Raw genomic sequence first — 19195 nt, forward strand, 5'->3', positions numbered from 1 at the left:
AGGGGGAGAGGAGGACTCCGTGTCCTCCCGGCGGCGGGCTGGGCCCGAGGCCCGCGGACGGCCTGCGGCGGGGCCCTGGGTTCGAGGTCGCCCGCCGCTGACCAGCTCCGTCCGGGCCTCTCGGGCCTCAGTTTCCCTCCCGCGTGGATCCAGGGGCGGCTTCGCGGACCGCCCGGTGAGCCGCGGGAGGGGAGGGGAGGGGAGGGGCGGGAGGGGTAACTCGAGGCGCCCGGAAGGGGTCTCCCGGCGCCCGCGGCCACGTTCCGGCCCTGGCGGAGGCGCGGGGTCCGGAGCCGGGATCGCCCCGAGCCGCAGGCTCAGCGCACCCCGCGGGCCGCCCTCCTGGGCGTCGGCTCGCCCGGCGGCGCGGAGGTGAGCGCGGGCCCGGCGGGCTCTGGAGGCGGCGGCCCCGGGAAGGCGTGGCCCGCGGAGACGTGGCGGGGCAGCCCCACTGCGCGGACCCGGAGACTGAGGCGGCAGCGGCCGCTGTGCGGCGCGTGCCCGGGGCTCCCGGTGAGGCGACCGCTGTTTTCGGGCGGTGGCGGGTCAGGGGCCCACGCCCCAGCCCGCCCAGCTCCCCTAACAAACAGAATGTGGAGACACGCGGTGTCCCGGCCCCCCTGGGAGGGGTGGGGGCCGCGCCCGCCCCCAGGCTCGCGACCCGGGCGTGGGCACTGCTCCCTCGGGCCCGGAGCCCCTGTCCGCGCCCGGGTGCCGGGAAGACAGGGGTGAGGCCGACGCCAGGGCGGAACTCAGTGAGCCCCCCCGCCTCCCGCGACCGGCCCCTGGCACGGCCCCGCCCCCGTGGGCCCGGCGGGGTTCTCTCCGTAGACCTGATCGTGACCGGTCCTTACGTTACTTCTTTCTTAATTTTCCCATTCATTTATTATTTCTCTTTGTCTGCTCGCAGTGTGTCTCCCCGCTGGAATGTAGGCTCCAGGAGGGACGGATTGCTTTGTCCATTGTTGTATTCTTGGTTATTTCAATACTTTCTGAGGTCCTCTTCCTGATGGGCTGGATATTGGAGGTTACACCGGCAGCCACGCTGAGTCCCTCCCGAGAGGAGTCCTGCCCTAGACATTCGGGGGGCTGGGGAGAGTGCTGTAAACACAAAGGGCATCACTGTGGGGGGAAGGAAAGGAAAACAGACGTGAGGGGCTGCTGGTTGGGTCAGCTTGTGATCAGGAGCACCAGCGATCAGGGCAGGCCTCGCAGATTAAATGACTCTGGCCCACAAATAACCCGTGGGACGTGCTGAAAGGGAAAAGCAGTGGGACGCCTGGGTGGCTCAGTCGGTTAAGCAGCTGCCTTCAGCCAGGGTCATGATCCCAGGACCCTGGAATCGAGTCCCACATGGGGCTCCTTGCTCAACAGGGAGCCTGCTTCTCCCTCTCTCTCCTTCTGCTTGTGTTCTGTCAAATAAATAAAAATCTTTAAAAAAAAATAAAATAAAAGGGAAAAGCAGGAAGCTGAGGACACTTAACTCTGACCGTGCCTTTTGGGGGATCGGGAACTGAGCTCAGCAAAGTGATTGTCAATTGCTCTTAAGTGCTTGGTCTGGGTGGGCGGGTGGGTAGGGAGATTATCAGGGTGTCAGGGGAGGCTTCCTGGAGGAGGAAGTGGTTTAACTGGGCCTCTAAAACTAAGTAGAAGTTCTCATCCTTTAAGATGCAGTGACGGGGTTTGACAATTGTTTTGCAGGTGCCCTAGGAACCACAAAGTCAAAGGGCTAAGCCGAGTGGCTGGACAAGAGGCCCTCGCCCTCTTGCTGTGAATCTGCTGGTAAGTGGGTCCCTGCCGGGACTCGCCCCCAGAAGGTGTGAGGGAATCAGGAGACCAAGCTCTGCTTCTCACTGGTCATGCAGTCTTGGGCAGTTCATCTTCGCTGCTCTGGGCCTCCGTTTTTCACGAGTCAGGACAGTTGGATTAGGTGCCACTTATGATCCGTGGGGTATCCACATTCAGTGGTTGGGGTTGGTCCTACCCAGCCGTGCCCTGTGTTCGTACCACACTCTTGTTTGTTTAGCGATCCCCGTCTAAGCGCCCCCAGTGGAGGAATGGGGACTGCCTGCCCCACCCTGCCTTCATCTGGCCCCGAAGGCTACAGATTCTTAACTAAAGGATAACTGTGCCATTAACGAAGAAGAGAGAGGCTGGCAGGGGCCCAGGACGGTCACAGAAACCTTGGAGGTTTGGCCTCAGGGTTGGAGCTAAGGGTCCCCTGGATTAAGGGATGGTTTAAGCACAATGATTTCTATGGGTTCGGGATCCATTTCGGCTCAGCTGATGCTTTTTTCTTTGGATGTTAAAAAGCTGTATCAAACCCCTCCATTCCTTCTGGTCTGGGACAGTCACATTATCCTTCTCTCTGAGTCCTCTGCTGTCCAGTTTTCTGCATGCCCCTCACCCTTTGAGAGGAAAGGCAGGGACACCAACCCATTTCACAGATGAGGACACTGAGAGCTCGGGGCACAAAGCAAGTGAGTAGAGGCCTCAGGGCAGGGGCCCAGGTCTCCTCCAGAGCCAGCATTCTTTTCCCGACAGGGGCAGAGAGGCTGCTTTCCTCTCTGACCTGTGGCCACCCGTCTCCCCTCACAGTTCTTATGGGAGCCATGAAGCTGAACGAGAGGAGTGTGGCCCACTATGCACTAAGCGACTCCCCGGCCGACCATACGGGCTTTCTACGCACTTGGGGCGGGCCAGGGGCTCCACCGACCCCCAGTGGCACTGGCCGAAGGTGCTGGTTTATCCTCAAAGGCAACCTGCTCTTCTCCTTTGAGAGCCGCGAGAGCCGGGCCCCGCTGAGCCTGGTGGTGCTGGAGGGCTGCACAGTGGAGCTGGCCGAGGCTCCCGTGTCCGAGGAGTTCGCCTTCGCCATCCGCTTCGACGCCCCTGGTGTGCGCCCACACCTGCTCGCGGCCGATGGGCCTGCGGCGCAGGAGGCCTGGGTGAAGGCCCTGTCCAGGGCGAGCTTTGGCTACATGCGCCTGGTGGTGCGCGAGTTGGAGAGCCAACTGCGCGATGCCCGCCACAGCCTGGCCTTGCAGCGCCACTCGTCCTGGAGGGCCACTGGTGGCCACTGTAAGCCCCAGGCTCCTGACCGCCGGTCTCCGGGCCTGGAAAACGGCCACTCCCCCTCCAAGGATTGCAGCCCCATGGACTTGGTTGAAGAAAGGTGCAGCAGGCCGGCAGGGCGGGGCTTGGCCGAGTGGCAGGGCCCTGCCAGCCGCTTCCTGGGCAGGAGGCAGAGCCCCTCGTTCCCTGAGACCTCCTACTTCTCTACCCTACACAACTGGTATGGCCAGGAGATCATGGAGCTGAGGCAGAGGTGGCTGCAGAGGGTCTGGGGGAGCCAGCCAGAACGGGAGGAACAGGATGGGCCCTGAGCCTCAGCCTCTCGGGTTCCGCCCTTATCCTGCTGGTCAGGACTCCAGGGCCAGTGCTTTTTCAGGAATTTAAGGTTTATTCGGTTTAAAGTTGCTTTTTTTGAGAGGGTTCTCTCCTTCCTGCTTTTTAGACCTTCTCCAGGTTCTAGATCCACCCCCGTGCCTGGAGGGGACTGAGGAATCATTCCTTCCAGCCCCTTTATTTCCTGAGGCCCAGAGAGGAGAGGGGGCTTGCTTAGCAGCCCTAGAGCCAGACCCAAGTCTCCCGCCGCTGTGCTGGACTGCCCCTCGCTCAGGGGATACTAAGGAACGGGAGGAAGTGGGGACTATTACGTGGCCACAGACTGCTGTGCGTTTTTACCTACACACCAGACTACAAGCACAACTTCCTACACCGGGAGTCTTGTGTACATTTAAATACCAGTTGGCTGAAGTATTGGCTCGAGGGACTGACATCGTCCGAGAAAGTAGATTTATTGTCCTGGGGGTTTCTGGGGCCCAGCTCTTCCTGAGTGGTGGGGCATAGGACCCCCACTCTGCAGTTTGGGTGGGGCCCTTGGAGGGAGAGGGCCTTCAGCCAGCAGAGGGATTGATTCTGCTCAGAAAGTGTTGGGGCCTCCAGCTTCTCTCCTTCGCTGCCGTCTATAGATGGTGCTGGTCATTGCCCCAGGAGGGGCTGGTGGCGGAAGTCCTTCCTGTATTCTGTCCTTAGAAGCTAGCTCCTGGAGCTGCCACTTGGGAAGCTAAAGGAGTTGGGAGGCAGTGGGGCTCTTTGGGGAAGCCAGGTTGTTATTTTGGTTCTCAGTCACGGTCATTCTAGGAGCTTGGACACGGGATTCCCAGCACCGTGTGATAAACTCTTCTCTCCTAACTGTACTCCCAACGAGCCGTTCCTGATCCTGAACCCGGCCTGGGAACTCATTCACCGTCCTGCTTGTCAGCCAGTGCTTATCTGCCAAGACCCTCTCACTGCTCCTCTCAGCAGCAGTGGTGCCAAGTGTTTTCTTTATTGATCGTTCAGGGAGGCCAAGTGGCTGGATGGAGAGAGCCAGCAGCCAGACTAGCCTGGGCCCTGGGGGTGTGGCAGCAGCGGCTGGATGGAAGATGCAGAGCCTGGTCCAGACATCCGCCCTCTGCCTGCACACAATCTGCCCCTTCTTAGCCTCTCCAGCCCTTATTAGGACCTTGGGTACACTGCCCAGGGCCCCACTAGGTCTAGAAGCTTCGACTCAGCCTCGTAAGTCCAGGACGCCGAGGCCACCGGGGTCCGACGCCCATTCCGGCGGGCTTGTTTCCCAGCCCCATGCACGAGCCCACAGCCCACTGCGCCTTGTTTTATACACAGAGACGACAGGCTTTTGTTATCGTTTTTTTACGGTTACAGTGTTTTTTTATATGATTAAAACACTAAGTTTTTATTACTCACTTTGGTCCCTCGTTTATTTCAACAATCACTTGACCAATTTTTGCGAAAGCCCCCACCTCCCCCCTTCATTTGCCTATATATAACGCATACCTTGGCAAGAAATAAAATTACAAAATCATGGGGCGCCTGGGTGGCTCAGTCGTTAAGCGTCTGCGTTCGGCTCAGGTCATGATCCCAGGGTCCTGGGATCGAGCCCCGCATCGGGCTCCCTGCTCAGCGGGAAGCCTGCTTCTCCCTCTCCCACTCCCCCTGCTTGTGTTCCCTCTCTCGCTGTGTCTCTCTCTGTCAAATAAATTTTAAAAAAATTACAAAATCATCCAGGTAGTACAACTAATAGGTCTGAAAATAAAAAAAGAAAAATACAACTGTTTGAGGGTCGATGAAAGTGACTTCTCTTTTCAACAATCACCGGCTCTGCCCAGCCCGGGCGCCCCAGGGTGAGGGAACAAGGGCGGAAGTAAGAAGGCTCCACCGGGACCGCCCGCCTGACGACCCCGCCCGCCAGGCCCCGAACGAGGCGGCTACTGCGGCGTCGGCCCCCTCCTCGTGACGTCAGCACGTCGGGCGGGTGACAAACGCCTCTTTCGCACCGCAACAGGAACTAGGCGCACTGCGCAAGTGTGCGGGCTGGGCCTCGCGTCTGATCCCAAAAGCCTCGCGAGGGTTGGGGCGCTGCGCTTCCTGAGGGCGTCCCAGCGGCCCGGTGGTGGGGTCCGGGTGCCGGGCTAGGGGCGGAGCTGGGAGATGGCGTCCGGAGCGGCTCGCCGGCTGGCTTTGGCATCCGTCCGATCCGGGGCTTTCCGGAACGGACCGAGCTTGAGGAAGGGTGGCGATGTCTCCGCCGGAGGGGGTGGCTCAGGTCGGAGCCTGGTACCGTCGAGGTCAGTCATCGTTACTCGCAGCGGCGCCATTTTGCCCAAACCGGTGAAAGTGAGTGTCTGCCTGGAGGCGGGGCGAAGGGGCCGCGGCCAATCATTATGGGGAGTGTGTGCGGGTCGACGCTGACTGATAGGAGCAAAGGCCAATCATACGACCGCCTTAGACCGGAAGACGGATCAAGGACAAAGTTAAGCAGTGATGCGCTGCTTATTTTGACAGGTGGGAGGAAATGGGTCAGATCCCGGTATTGAGTTGGGCGCACGGAGACAGAGGATGGGGGGTGAGAGCTGAGGAGGACTGCACTTCGCACTAGTTCGTCGTGGGGAGCGTGGTGCCCTAGTTCTCCAGGCCACAAGACGGCTTTATGCGTCCAGTGTAGACAGATCACGTAACCACTCCGTTGTCTACCTCACAGTTGATGGGATGGAATAGAGTTGTGAAAGGGCTTTGTAAATGAAGGGTACGTGGGACAGACCTTATATTTTTATGAGTTTTGACCTAGTACTTAATTCACGTGATTTGCAGTCCTGAGAGGTGGGCAGGGAATTACTACAATCACTGTTCCTACAAACGAAGAGTCGGGCCGAAGCAGTGAAGCCGTGAGGCTCCAAAGCTAGCAGCGAGTTAGGGTCTGGAATCCAGGTTTCTGGCTGGTACACCCCCCCACCCCCAACCAGGTCCTACTTTTTTCCACCACTGAATGCCATCACATGCCCTGAGTACCCTTGGGTTTTTCTAAGTAAAATGGAAACAGCCCGTTACACCAAACACGTTTGCTCTTTGACTCCAGGGTTGTGTGGGAGTTACAAAACAAAAATTCTCTTAAAGCTAGTATGGCCAGTGCTGGCTCGCACAGACCAGCGAGCTCAGGATTGTTGTGTGGCAAGCAGCAGGGTCCATACTGGGGAAGAGCTGCCTTATAAAAAGGCACAGCTGGAAAAAAAATTTTTGAAACTCCGTAGGAAAATATGAGAGGGTATGTTGAAATTCTACTGAAACTGCCCCAGTCCATCTGCCATCTTTTATGGTAAAGACATGCTCACTTTTTTTTTTTTTTAAAGATTTATTTATTTATTTGAGAGAGCGAGAATGAGAGAGAGAGCATGAGAGGGGGTAGGGTCTGAGGGAGAAGCAGACTCCCTGCCGAGCAGGGAGCCGGATGCGGGACTCGATCCCGGGACTCTAGGATCATGACCTGAGCTGAAGGCAGTCGCCTAACCAACTGAGCCACCCAGGCGCCCAAGACATGCTCACTTTTCAAAACATGGTTGTTTTTAAGATTTAACGTGGTGAAATTAAACTTCTCAGGCACTGGGGAATCTGTTAAAGAACTGTATGGAGTATCCTTCCACTGTACATGCATATCTAATTTTTAGATGTCTAGAATGAATGCATTATACTTTTCTTTCTGGTAGCCACATTGATGGCCATAAAATAACCTTATCTCTTCTTTTTTCTTGCTCTGAATGTTTCCAAAATCAAGTAGTTGCGTATTACGGGTCTGGGGTCCACCGGAGTGCCCCTGAGGGGCCAAGCCTTCTGTGGTCCAGAGTTGGCTCTGGAGCTCACAGCCACCGCTCTGACCCTCTGCAGATGTCCTTCGGCCTTCTTCGTGTGTTCTCCATTGTGATCCCCTTTCTCTATGTCGGGACGCTCATTAGCAAGAACTTTGCCGCTCTACTTGAGGAGCACGACATTTTTGTTCCAGAGGATGACGACGACGATGACTAACAGGTAAGACTTCCTTTTCTCCTACGTGGACCAGGAACAGGAAGGGGGTGGGGCATCTAAACTCTGATGCAGTTTGCCCTGGTAGCAGTTTCTGGTCCCTTGAAACACAAGTGCAGACCTTTAATAAGTTGACTCACTTGGCTGTTTTTATTTTGCCTTTGCTCTATGTTGATGAGAAAAACTATCTTACTGCCTTAAAAATTCACTGGGATGGGACGCCTGGGTGGCTCAGTTGGTTAAGCGGCTGCCTTCGGCTCGGGTCATGATCCCAGGGTCCTGGGATCGAGCCCTGCATTGGGCTCCCTGGTCAGCAAAGAGCCTGCTTCTCCCTTTCCCTCTGCCTGCTGCTCTGCCTGCTTGTGCTATCTCTCTGTCAAATAAATAAATTTTAAAAAAACTTAAAAAAAAAAAATTCACTGGGATGGGGCGCCTGGGTGGCTCAGTCGGTTAAGCATCTGCCTTCAGGTCAGGTCAGGATCTCAGGGTCGAGGTGGAGCCCCGGAGCCCCTTGTCGGGCTCCCTGCTCAACAGGGAGTCTGCTTCTTCCTCTCCCTCTGCCCCTTCCCCCCTGTTCTTGCTCTTTCTCTCAAATAAATAAAATCTTAAAAAAAAAAATCCAATGGGATCTCTTCCAACTGGGTTGATCCTAACCAGACTTTTTGTCTTTTATGTACCCTTATTCTCTCAACCCACAAGTTTTCTTAACAATTTAATGCCTTACACACCCGTCCCAAATAGCTTCATTCTCCACATTGAAATTTAGAAACTGCAGGTCTTCACCATGGTCAGCAAGGTCACCAAACTCTGTGCCTGTTCCATTCAGCTTCCTGGTGTTCTAATACGTGCTGCTTGGCTGCCTTTCTGTTGTGGTTAAGGACAGTTCTGGCTCCGGAGTCTGACATTCAAGCTTGCCATGACCTGGTCACACCGGTTATTCCAGCCTCATCTTCCATATTCCCAACAGCACACCTATCCCCAATATTCACTATTTCTTGAATTACCCACATGCTTACCACTCCCAAGCAGTGGCTCTTCCTTCCAATTGGAAGGCTATTATTTCTCACTACTCCTTTTTTTTTTTTTTTATTCATTTGAGAGACAGACAGACAGACAGCACAAGCAGGGAGCCCTATGCAGGGCTTGATCCCGGGACCTGGAGATCATGACCTGAGCCGAAGGCAGGCGCTTAACCATCTGAGCCACCCAGGTGCCCCTGTTTCCCACTACTCTTACTTCCACCAATTCTTCATTGTCTTTGATGAAGTCTTCCCTCATTCCTCCATTTGAAAGTGACTGCTGTGCCCTCTGACTGACCACTACCTCTTGTGACAGTATTATGTGCTTCAGCACACAGGCGCACCCCCAAATTCTACTAGACTAAGAGTTTCTTGCTGGCAAGGAACATGGTTGTTTGTTTTTAAGTAAGCTCTACACCCAACGTGGGGCTTGAAATCACGATCCCAAGACCAAGAGTCGCATGTTCACCAACTGAGCCAGCCAAGCGCCCCCCGGCAACATGTTTTTTATACCTTTGGGCCCCCAGTGCCTGGTCTCCGATGACTCTTCATTAAATGTGTGAATGAATAAACAAACTGCTTTGCTCCTGCCTTGTTTGGTAGAACCTCTCTGGAATGCTCTTTTTGGTATGTGGATAGAGGGCTGCTCTGAGCCCAGTTCATTGCTGCTTTCCTTTCTCACAGGACACGGAGGAGGTACAGAAAGGAGACAGCCCTAACTTAATTATGATGGTGATGCTCACAGCCTCTCCTGCGTCCCTGGCAGAAGGGCCCAGGGCAAGCCCTCAGCCTCCCAACACCAGTGAGGCCTCCTGCGCCATCTTTGACCACAGCCCAGATCCCCAGGCTCTGGGAGGTTCCCAGAGATGTGCTGTCCACTGAGCACAATCAGCTTATGAATAAACATGATAAACACCAGCTCTGTATGACTGCGTGGTGGCTGAAGTGTCTCAATAGGAGTGACCCCAGCTGCAGTTTCTTGTGCCTGCAGTCCTTTCTCAGGCAGCTGAATGGACAGGCCTTTGACTTACAGCCGAAGATTTCCAGGCCCCCCTGGATCCACAAAGGCAGTTACAGGCACCTGGGACCTATTTTCATTATTTACAAAAGCCCAACAGAAACTTTCCCCTCAGTAAAGATGCACAGGATAACTAAAGCCTCAAGCTTTTTTTGTGTTGAGGAACACTGGCGAGTTATCATATTACCAGTCATAAGCTGTGACTGTTTAAAACTCCAGGAGAAACATTGTTATTAGAATGAATCTGTCAACACTTGGGTTCCTTAGATGAAAAGATAGTAAAGGGGTTGGTGGTGCAGAAAAATCTGGGAATGCTCAGGGTGACTACCTACAGATCCTGAACCCCTCTCTCCAGCATTTAGACTGTCTGGGGAAAGAACCATCGAGAGCAGAGATGGGTTCTTTAACCTGTGTCGACATTTATTCTCCTGTCACTGGAGCTATAGCCCGGTTTGCACAAACAGTAGAAATATTTCTGTTCTGTGTGCACTAAACAGCAGTGTTCCTAGCAGAGTACCTAACTGGGTAGGAAGTTAATTTCATCCAGGACGTGCCTGTTGCAGGTAGACAGGCTAGGCCTCTTCAGAACCCGGGAGGGACGGCCCAGCTCGGCAGCTGTACTTCTGTGCGTCCTAGTGTTGCTCTGATCTCTGACAGCAAGCCCTGGCTAATTCTGGATAATCTGTGCTGTGACACCAAGCAAATCCTGGGGGCTGTAGAAACACGGCTAAACTGGGGTGCCTGGGTGGCTCAGTCGGTGAAGCATCCAACTCTTGATTTCGGCTCAGGTTGTGATCTCAGAGTTGGGAGATCGAGCCCCGAGTGGGGCTCTGCACTGGGCGTGCAGCCTGCTTAAGATTCTCTCTCTCCCTCTGACCCTCTCCCCACCCTCTCTCTCTCTCTCAACAAAGTCATCCAGCCCGATAGCCAGAATGATAGTTTCTGAGCAGATGGCCTCATCCTTCCTGTTTACTGACATGCAAGGCTCTGAGAAAAGAGAATCTAATTTACAGGAAACACCACACTTCAGGAAAGGGAAAGAAGGTGGTGTGTATACTAAGACCCCACTTGTTCAGGCAAAAAGTGAGACAGGCTGCAGAAGAGGAACTTCCCATTGGCTCACCAATGGAATTCTATTAGGAAGTGACCATCACATACTGAGTTTATTTGTGCTCTAAAATATTTAAATATCAACATGCACCTTTTCCCTGAGTGAATTCACGGGTCATGGCCAACATAGAACTTGGACAGGAAATCCTTTGGCCGCGGCGCTTCTGTTTCATGGAAGAACCGCATGACGTGTGTCCGCTGCTTCCATACGTTAATCGTTTCCTCCAGTTCCATCTTTCCCTGCACAAGTGAGGAGAGAGGTGTTCAGTCAGAGTGGCCGAGGGGAAGGAACACGACACTGAAGGCCAGGACTTCCAGGTCAATAGGCCCCTGCCCCATGATTGCCTAACCTAACTGGCTTAACTTGGTTTCTGCTAAACATTCCTCCCGTGGTAAGTACTGGTCCAAGCTAAAGTTCGCACTGATGCTAATGTGACTGACCAGAGATAACACAGTCAGGCCTGGGATTTGACCCCATTTACACAGGACTCCGCTAACTAGCCTGCCTCTTCCAGCTGCAACCTGGTGAAGCAGTAACTTCTAGGAATGAGGTTCAAGAAGAATTTCAAACTTTCCTCCTTATGTCTTTTTTCAAAATACAAGCCCTGGGGCACTGCAGTGGCTCAGTCGGTTAAGTGTCTGCCTTTGGCTCAGGTCATGATCTCAAGATCCTGGGATCGAACCCCGTGTTGGGCTCTGTGCTCATAGGGAGTCTGCTTCTCCCTCTCCGTTGGCCCCTCTGCCCGCTCATGCTTGCGCACTCTCTCTCAAATATTAAAATCTTTAAAAAATAAATAAAAATAAAAATGCAAGCCTCGGTGGGTTTTTTTTTTTTTTAACAATCTTATATTTAATCAGGTGATAACCTCTAAGTTCACGGGTTCTTTGAAACACTAAGCAAAAGTTACTGACCTAGTAGTTGCTTTTTAAACTTGGGAGACAAAATTGAGAAGCTCTGGACAAGTTGGCTGCTCTTAAGTCAGTCAGGGAGGGTCAATTACCTTAATGACCAAAAGATCCACCACCCTGGGGTCTGTGACGTGGGCATTCTTCATAAACATTTCTCGGACTTTATCCCGTCCTTGCTGCACGGTGATGTCTAGCTGGAACAAGTTCACTAAAGACATGATTCAGGGTAGAAATTACATGGTTAAAACCTGTTTTACAAAAATTGAGTCAACTGATAGTCATTGAACACATACAGGTTGTCCATTCATTTCATTCAGCAAATATTACTAGGCTGACCCTAAGCTAGGTGCTCGAGGCTGTGGAGGAGTGAGACGTGGCGCCTGCTCTCAGGGAGCTTAGTTTGTTTGGAGAGACAAGACCGCCGTATTCGAAGAGGAGTATAGCACAGTTTAAGAGTATGAACAACCTGGCTTCAAATCCCAGCTGTCACATCACCCATGTGATCCTGCGGACTTCTCTGTGCCGGGCTGTATTTGTTTGAGGGAAAGGAGGATGAAAACAGCACATAACTCCAGAGCTGTTGGGAGGATTCCATGAGATGAGACAAGATGTTTAGAACAGTGCCAGCATGGAAAAAGCTCTCAAAAATGTGAGTATTATCATATAGAACAACTGGCAAAAGATGACAGGGTTGAAGTTAAGAAGCAATGACGTGGTGTAGGTGTGTGCGGCACACAAACTTAGGGTTGAGGGAGACTGCTGAGTGTGCAGGGAAGGAAGGCTTCAGTCCAGCCAGCGATTACGACCACGTCAGGTTACTCGGGGGAAGGAGGGAGCAGTCTACGATGTAACTCCTAGTCTCTCAAATTCCGATCCGAGGGGCAACCATCCACAAATGCAAACATAAAATCACAATATTGGGGCGCCTGGGTGGCTCAGTCGGTTAAGCGGCTGCCTTCAGCTCAGGTCATGATCCAAGGGTCCTGGGATCGAGTCCCGCATCGGGCTCCCTGCTCTGCGGGGAGCCTGCTTCTCCCTCTCCTCTGCCTGCTTCTCTGCCTACTTGTGTTCTCTATCTCTCTGTCAAATAAATAAATAAAATCTTAAAATAAAATAAAATAAAATAAAATCACAATATTCAGCAATCCCTGGCTAAGTAGGTGCCTAAAAGAGTGGCACAGCCTTAGGGACCCAGGACTTCAGATGAGGCACATATATGTCTTTTGCAAATTAGGTTTTAGTCATTTGCATTCCCATCCTCTGGCAGTCAGCCTTCAGTGGACTTGCTGATGACAACGAGGGCATGAACAGGGCCTTGTGTGGTAGGCGGGATTAGGAAGACGGGGCACATTAGGTTGAGGGGACAGCATAAACAAGGCTCATAGGCTAGAATGAGCATGTGGCTGGGGAGACCTGTGTGATCATTTGGTGAGGACGCCCTGTGTTTTGGCCATTCTTGTGACATGTCCACTCTCATCTACAGAATTATCAGAACCAGTCTGAACACCATGAGAGCTATGGAGTGACTGAATGAATCGACAATAAAGTTCGAATCTTTATCTATACTCAATTTAGTGACCAATAGAAAAATAAAGCTTCTGGGGCGCCTGGGTGGCTCAGTCGTTAAGCGTCTGCCTTCGGCTCAGGTCATGATTCCAGGTCCTGGGATCGAGCCCCGCATCGGGCTCCCTGCTCGGCGGGAAGCCTGCTTCTCCCTCTCCCACTCCCCCTGCTTGTATTCCCTCTCTCGCTGTGTCTCTCTCTGTCAAATAAATAAATAAAATCTTAAAAAAAAAAAAAATCACATCTCTGTAAAAAAAAAAAAAAGAAAGAAAAATAAAGCTTCTGCTGAGGGAAATACCATAGAAAAATAAAGCTTCTGTTGAGGGAAATACCATGCCGTGCTGATCCCAGCAGGGAATAAGCAATAGCAGAAATCTAACAGGAGAAACCGCAGCCCAGCTTTACAGGTAAGTGTTAACAGAGGACAGAAAGTCACTCACACTGGAAAGAACTCAGGATCCAGTGGAATGCTGGAGCAGGCTCTCATGGAGCCTCTCTTCCCAAATCTGCCTTCACTGACTTCACTTTGGTAGCTTAAAATCAACCATGGTGGGAGTACCAGACCCCGGAAAATTGGTCAAAGCTGTAAATCTGGGTTCCCACCACAGTCCGTATCCTAGTAGGGATTTTATTTTTTATTTTAGAAAGAGAGAGAGCAGGGGGAGGCGCTGAGGGAGAGGGGAAGCAGACTCCCCACTGAGTGGGAAGCCTTATACGAGGGCTTGATCCCACAACCCCGAGATCTTGACCTGAGCCGAAACCAAGAGTCAGACGCCAGGTGCCCCTCATAGTAGGAATTTTAGAAAAGAGCAAATAAAGGGACCATAAGACAAAGAGACACAAAAACAAGTGCAAACTAACAAGGATCCTGGAATTTAGGATCCTCCCATTTGGGGAGAGTGAGGCCTCCCACGCTGTGGGTACTTGCCTGAGGTCATACTATTGCTCCCTGGCAAGTGTGGGCCTGGAATTCAGGTTGGTTATTTTTAATTTCCAATCTGGTGCTTTTTAAAGGAAATCAATATAAGGACTCTTCTCCTGCTATCAGTGCTTACCTTTCCTGCATTTTTATATTAGATCCCTGCCCAACCTTGGGAGTTTAAAAAAAGCAAGGTCCCTCTATATACTAGGGGAGCTGGTGTCCATTTGCTCCCACTCCTCACGATTTCCAGAACTGCACACCAGGGCGCTGGGTGTGCGAGTCTCCTCCTCAGGAACATGTTCACAAGCGCAAATGCCAAGTTCTGCTTACAATGTCAGTTCATAGATTCCTGAGTGCCCATCCTCCCAGGTTAGGAGCCCTTCTTGTCTCTAGAGAGACAAATTCCATAGCTTTGTCCTCATCTCCCTCCTCCCACCCCAACCCTCTGAACATGCCCCTCCTCCAGTGAGAAGGGCTGTGGGAAAGGGAACAGCAACAGCCTAAGCTACCACCCGCTTTGGTTTAACTCAGTGGTTCTTAGACCAGCTATGACTTTGCCCACCAGAACATCTGCCAGTGTCTGCAGGCATGTGGGGTTGTCACAACTAGGGAGAGAGTGCTACTGGCATCTAGTGGATGGAGGCCAGGGATGTTGTTAAACATCCTACAGTGCACAGGACCGCCCCCACAATCATCCAGCACAAATGTGTTGAGAAACCCTGGTATAAATTAATTCCAACTGCTTTGTCTCAACTCCGTTTCTTGGCTTATTCTTTGAATTCTGAATATTTAAATTGCAATTTTGAAAAAATCTAAGAGGCTCAAAAGGAAGGTATCAAAGTGCCCCTCTTGGATGAAGGTGCCTTTCCCACAGGCTCTGTGTGTTTTTCCAAAATTACTGTCAAGGTTTTCCTGAGTCAGGAAGGCTCTGACACATTAAGACGGATGACACTGATATTCTCAGCTGTTTGCTCCCATTCACTTTGGGAGCATCCGTACCAGGCACTGGGAGATCCTGAGATGGGAAGGCGGCACGGTGTACTGGAGAAGAGCGTGGGGTCAGGGGTCAAACCAGCTGTAAGGTCCCCTCACCGTTATGAACTATGACCCTGACTAGGGTATAGCCTCCTCAGCCTGTTTCCTCAGCTAAAAAATAGGAAAGAAAAGAACCTCAGACCTAATTCCTTTACAGGAACATGGCAAAAATCGAGTGCCAACATCTCGTAAACAGTAAAGCTACTATAAACGTTAAACATCTCAACCCTTACTCCCCATCCGGATATATGCCTGTCTTCCTGACTAGACCATAAAGCCCCTGAGGGCAGGGTTGTTTTATTCACTTTTGTATCTCTGGGCATCTCGTACCGGCCCTGTTGTACAAGAGATATACCCAGTGAAATGGAAATTAAATGAATAGTTTCAACAGAAAATCCCCTGTTTTGTAACCAGCAAGCCTCATGTAATACTTTTTCAGCGGAGGGATTCGAAGGAAGGCAGTTCTGTCTCCGTGCGCCCATGCAAGGCAGCCACCATCCCGGCAAATGCCTGCCATACACGTGCAGCGTAACTGGGCCCCAGGAGATTCGGGGAAAACTAGAGCAGGAGCAAAGGGCCAGGTATGACAGTCGGATAGTCAGGGTCTGAAGTCTGGCTCCTCTCCTTACTAATGGTGTGAGGAGACACATTTACATGCCTCAGTTTTCTTATCTGTAAGACAAGGACACAATTAGAACCCACCCTCAAATAAGGCAATGTGAAGCATTTAGCATAGTACTGGGCCCTATGTATGCAATTCAATAAATGTTAGTTATTAGGGGCGCCTGGGTGGCTCAGTCGTTGGGCATCTGCCTTCAGCTCAGGTCATGACCCCAGGGTCCTGGGATGGAGCCCCGCATCGGGCTCCCTGCTCCGCGGGAGGCCTGCTTCTCCCTCTCTCACTCCCCCTGCTTGTGTTCCCTCTCTCGCTGTCTCTCTCTCTGTCAAATAAATAAATAAAATCTTTAAAAATAAATAAATAAATAAATGTTAGTTATTAGAAATACTATTACTATTCCCAATTCTTGGTTTGGTTCCTCAGCTGGAGTCCCAATGATAGACAGCATGACGCCAGTGTAGACAGAGGCCTAAGCAACTGACCACCTACAGACGACCAGCTACAGACCACCAATCCTCCCCATAAGGGAGGTGCCACCCCTTTGACCCTCCCCACCTCCTCTCCTCCACCCCTTTCAGGACCCTTCTGTCTCTGGAATAATCTTCTCAAACAGTATTTGAGGGGAATTCCTGAGAGGGGATAGTTTAAAAACTTCTGGGTCCTGGGGCGCCCGGGTGGCTCAATCGTTAAGCGTCTGCCTTCGGCTCAGGTAATGATCCTGGAGTCCTGGGATCGAGCCCCGCATCGGGCTCCCTGCTCTGCGGGAAGCCTGCTTCTCCCTCTCCCACTCCCCCTGCTTGTGTTCCCTCTCTCGCTGTGTCTCTGTCAAATAAATAAATAAAATCTTTAAAAAAATAAGAAAATAAATAAAAATAAAAACACCTTCCCTCTGAGACGCGCAGTGACAGTCCACATTAAAACACAATCAATCAACAAAACAACAAAATATCGACAGCCCCTGACATTTGTACGGTCCTTGGCAGTTTAGGTGGGATTTCCCCCCAATCTTCCTCTCATCAGAGACGTTGGGCAGTGCTGAGGGGGAATGCCAAGATAAGAAAACAGAATCTCCGCATCCAGGGACCTTGTATTTCAATCCTTCCAGTGAACAGATTGGTTCTTGGACATCTAAGTGAAGGCAGGGGACAGTGAGACAGTAGGGGGCAGGCCATTAGGGGGGAGGGGATGAGTTCCTAAGAAATAGGGGAGACAGGTAGAGCTAGGGAGCAAGATTGGGAAACTGGATGCGGGAGGAAGCCATCTCACCTGGACTGCAAAAAGGCACCACTGACTTAACTGGATGACCTTGGGAAAGTCACTTCCCTTCTCTGGTGGTCTGTTTTTCTGTGGGAGACGTGGGAAACAGACGACCGCTCAAGTCCTACAGCCACTTTGTTTATATAACCTAATGGGCACCTGTAAATACATTCAGGAACCCTACGGCTGACTTTGGGTTCCAGATCCGTCAAGGGCTGGCTCCGGGCCTCGGGGGTATCACCTCGCCCCTAGGTGCCTCACATGCCTCACCTATAAAACGAGCACGTCATCCACAGCCCCTGCTCTCCCTCCCACGGGTTCGTTAAGAATTGCGGGGGACAAAAGGGCCAACGCGCCCAGGGCTCCTAGGAGCTTGGTTCGGTTGCAGGGCACGGCTTGTTTGAGTCCGGCGCCGCCGCCGGGTCGGGTCCACCAGTGCTCGGGTGACCCTCCTCCCCTGAAGCACCCGGAGTCGCCTGTGCCCAGGTCGGTGACCTCAGCTCGTCCCGGGAGAAATGGGAGGCCAGGACGGCTGCGACCTTGGGCGGCTGCATCCGGCACCCCGCGGGCGCCGCGGCCTCTCACCAGTGTTCGGCACCTCTCGATACCAGGCGCGGTACAACTCGCGCACCCTCCGCTTGGCTTCGTTCATGTCCCGACTAAAAATGGGCTTCACTGAAGTGGGAGCCGCAGAAGCAGCCCGCCGGAGGCCGCTCGCCGCCATCTTGCTAAACAAACCACCTTCCGCTAGGGCGGCCGAAGGACGAAAGTCTTTTGTCATTGGCTAAAACTGAAAGCCACGCCCCTAAGCGCCACGGGTAGGCGGGAGGATAGCTGTGGGGCTCTCTGAATGGCTGGGAGGCCTCCATCTCGGGGGGGGGAAATGGCCGCGGGGAGCTGCGCATGCCCAGGTGCGGAAACCCCCGGCTCAGCCGTTGGTGGTCCTAACCGTGGCCCAACCGTGCCGCCAGGGGACGCTCGAGCGCCAGACTGGCCGCGGAGCAGCTGCCTGGAGTCCCCTAGCGTCCCGCCGGCCACCTGCTCGCCGCGCTCCTTTGGTTGCGCCCGTGGGCGCGCGGGCCTCGCAGAGCTCCGCGGGTCGCTTTCCCCGGGCGGGGGCCGCGGGTCCCCAGGAGCGGCGGAAGCCCCGCATGGCGCCTGGGCTTCCCTGGCGCTGGCCTGGTCCCTGTGTGATTTTTCTGCTGCAACATTTTTTTCTTTATTTCCCCAATACACCAACTCTTCGGAAACGCTGTGTAGCTGCCAAAGCGCTTTCCTGGCCGTTGGCTTCCTGGCGCTTCTCCGCATCCCGGGGAGGTAGGTTCTATCATCAGCCCCGTCTTAGACAAGAACGTTTTCATCCTAACCTGTGGACCTCTGTGAAAAGCAGCCCAGAAATGCGGAGCCGGAAGGAGCCTTGCTTCGGCCATCCCGGGTATCCCCTCCGTTGCTGGCATTTTCCTACTGAGGTTGCCTCTGACCATCCCGGGCGGCCCGGAGCTGCTAAGGCAGAGATAACAGCGACCGCAGGGCAGGCCGCGCACTGGGCGCGCTGGACCATTTTATCTGGTCTTTAATCTCAGGGATCAGAGAGGTTCTGTTAGCACCCCAGGAGACAGGTGGTGTAGGGTCCAGGCATATGAACACATGCATCACAGCACACCTGTGGGATAAGCACTGTTAGACCCATTTTACAGACGAGAAAACTGAGGCACAGAGAGACGAAGTTACTTGACAGGGTTGGCTTGAGACTCAGGTAGCTGGCCCTGGAGTCTGTGCTCTACCTCTCACAGCACCTACGTCATCATATCTATCTGTCTAATTCTAACCCCGTACACGCTCCTGCCTCCTCCAGGAGTAACCACTATCTGTGAATTTAGTGCTTAACATTCCTTTTCATTGAAAAAAAAAATGGCCTCCAAAACAACCCACAAACTGGGAGAAAATATTTGCAAATCATATATTCCATAAAGTATTTGTATCTAGAATACATCAAAGACTCTTACAACTCAGTAATAAAAAGACAAATAGCCCGATTTAAAAACAAGCAAAGATGGGGCACCTGGCTGGCTCAGTAGGTAGAGCATCTGACTCTTGATCTCAGGGTCATGAGTCCAAGTCCCATGTTGAGCATGGAGCCTAGTTTTAAAAAAAAAAAAAGCAAAGGTGACAAACCCAATGGCAGGAACTCTGTCATTGCTGGTGAGAATGAAGAATCAGGCAGCCACTTTGGAAGTCAGTTTGACAATTTCTTAACAGAACTAAACATGCTCTTCCCATATGATCCAGCAATCACTTTCCTCAGTCTTCACCCAAAGGAGCTG

General features: G+C 52.6%; 3 protein-coding genes across 3 annotated transcripts; 2 read left to right on the forward strand and 1 right to left on the reverse strand.

The window, feature by feature from the left end:
- On the forward strand, positions 1-4811 carry PHETA2 (PH domain containing endocytic trafficking adaptor 2). Its single transcript, XM_036098302.2, has 3 exons — positions 1-175; positions 1702-1782; positions 2599-4811. Exon 3 carries the CDS (start codon positions 2604-2606, stop codon positions 3384-3386), a length of 783 nt encoding a protein of 260 aa, XP_035954195.1. The 5' UTR covers positions 1-175; positions 1702-1782; positions 2599-2603; the 3' UTR covers positions 3387-4811.
- A 608-nt stretch (positions 4812-5419) lies between these two features.
- Positions 5420-9356, forward strand: SMDT1 (single-pass membrane protein with aspartate rich tail 1). Its single transcript, XM_036098306.2, has 3 exons — positions 5420-5742; positions 7285-7425; positions 9123-9356. Exons 1-2 carry the CDS (start codon positions 5557-5559, stop codon positions 7420-7422), a joined length of 324 nt encoding a protein of 107 aa, XP_035954199.1. The 5' UTR covers positions 5420-5556; the 3' UTR covers positions 7423-7425; positions 9123-9356.
- Positions 9357-10600: 1244 nt separating this feature from the next.
- On the reverse strand, positions 10601-17641 carry NDUFA6 (NADH:ubiquinone oxidoreductase subunit A6). Its single transcript, XM_036098304.2, has 3 exons — positions 17457-17641; positions 11568-11683; positions 10601-10806 (listed from the first exon to the last, which is right to left on the reverse strand). Exons 1-3 carry the CDS (start codon positions 17593-17595, stop codon positions 10675-10677), a joined length of 387 nt encoding a protein of 128 aa, XP_035954197.2. The 5' UTR covers positions 17596-17641; the 3' UTR covers positions 10601-10674.
- Between the last annotated feature and the right edge of the window lie 1554 nt (positions 17642-19195).

The sequence above is a fragment of the Halichoerus grypus genome, chromosome 6 (assembly GCF_964656455.1).
Source record: "Halichoerus grypus chromosome 6, mHalGry1.hap1.1, whole genome shotgun sequence".
NCBI lineage: Eukaryota > Metazoa > Chordata > Mammalia > Carnivora > Phocidae > Halichoerus > Halichoerus grypus.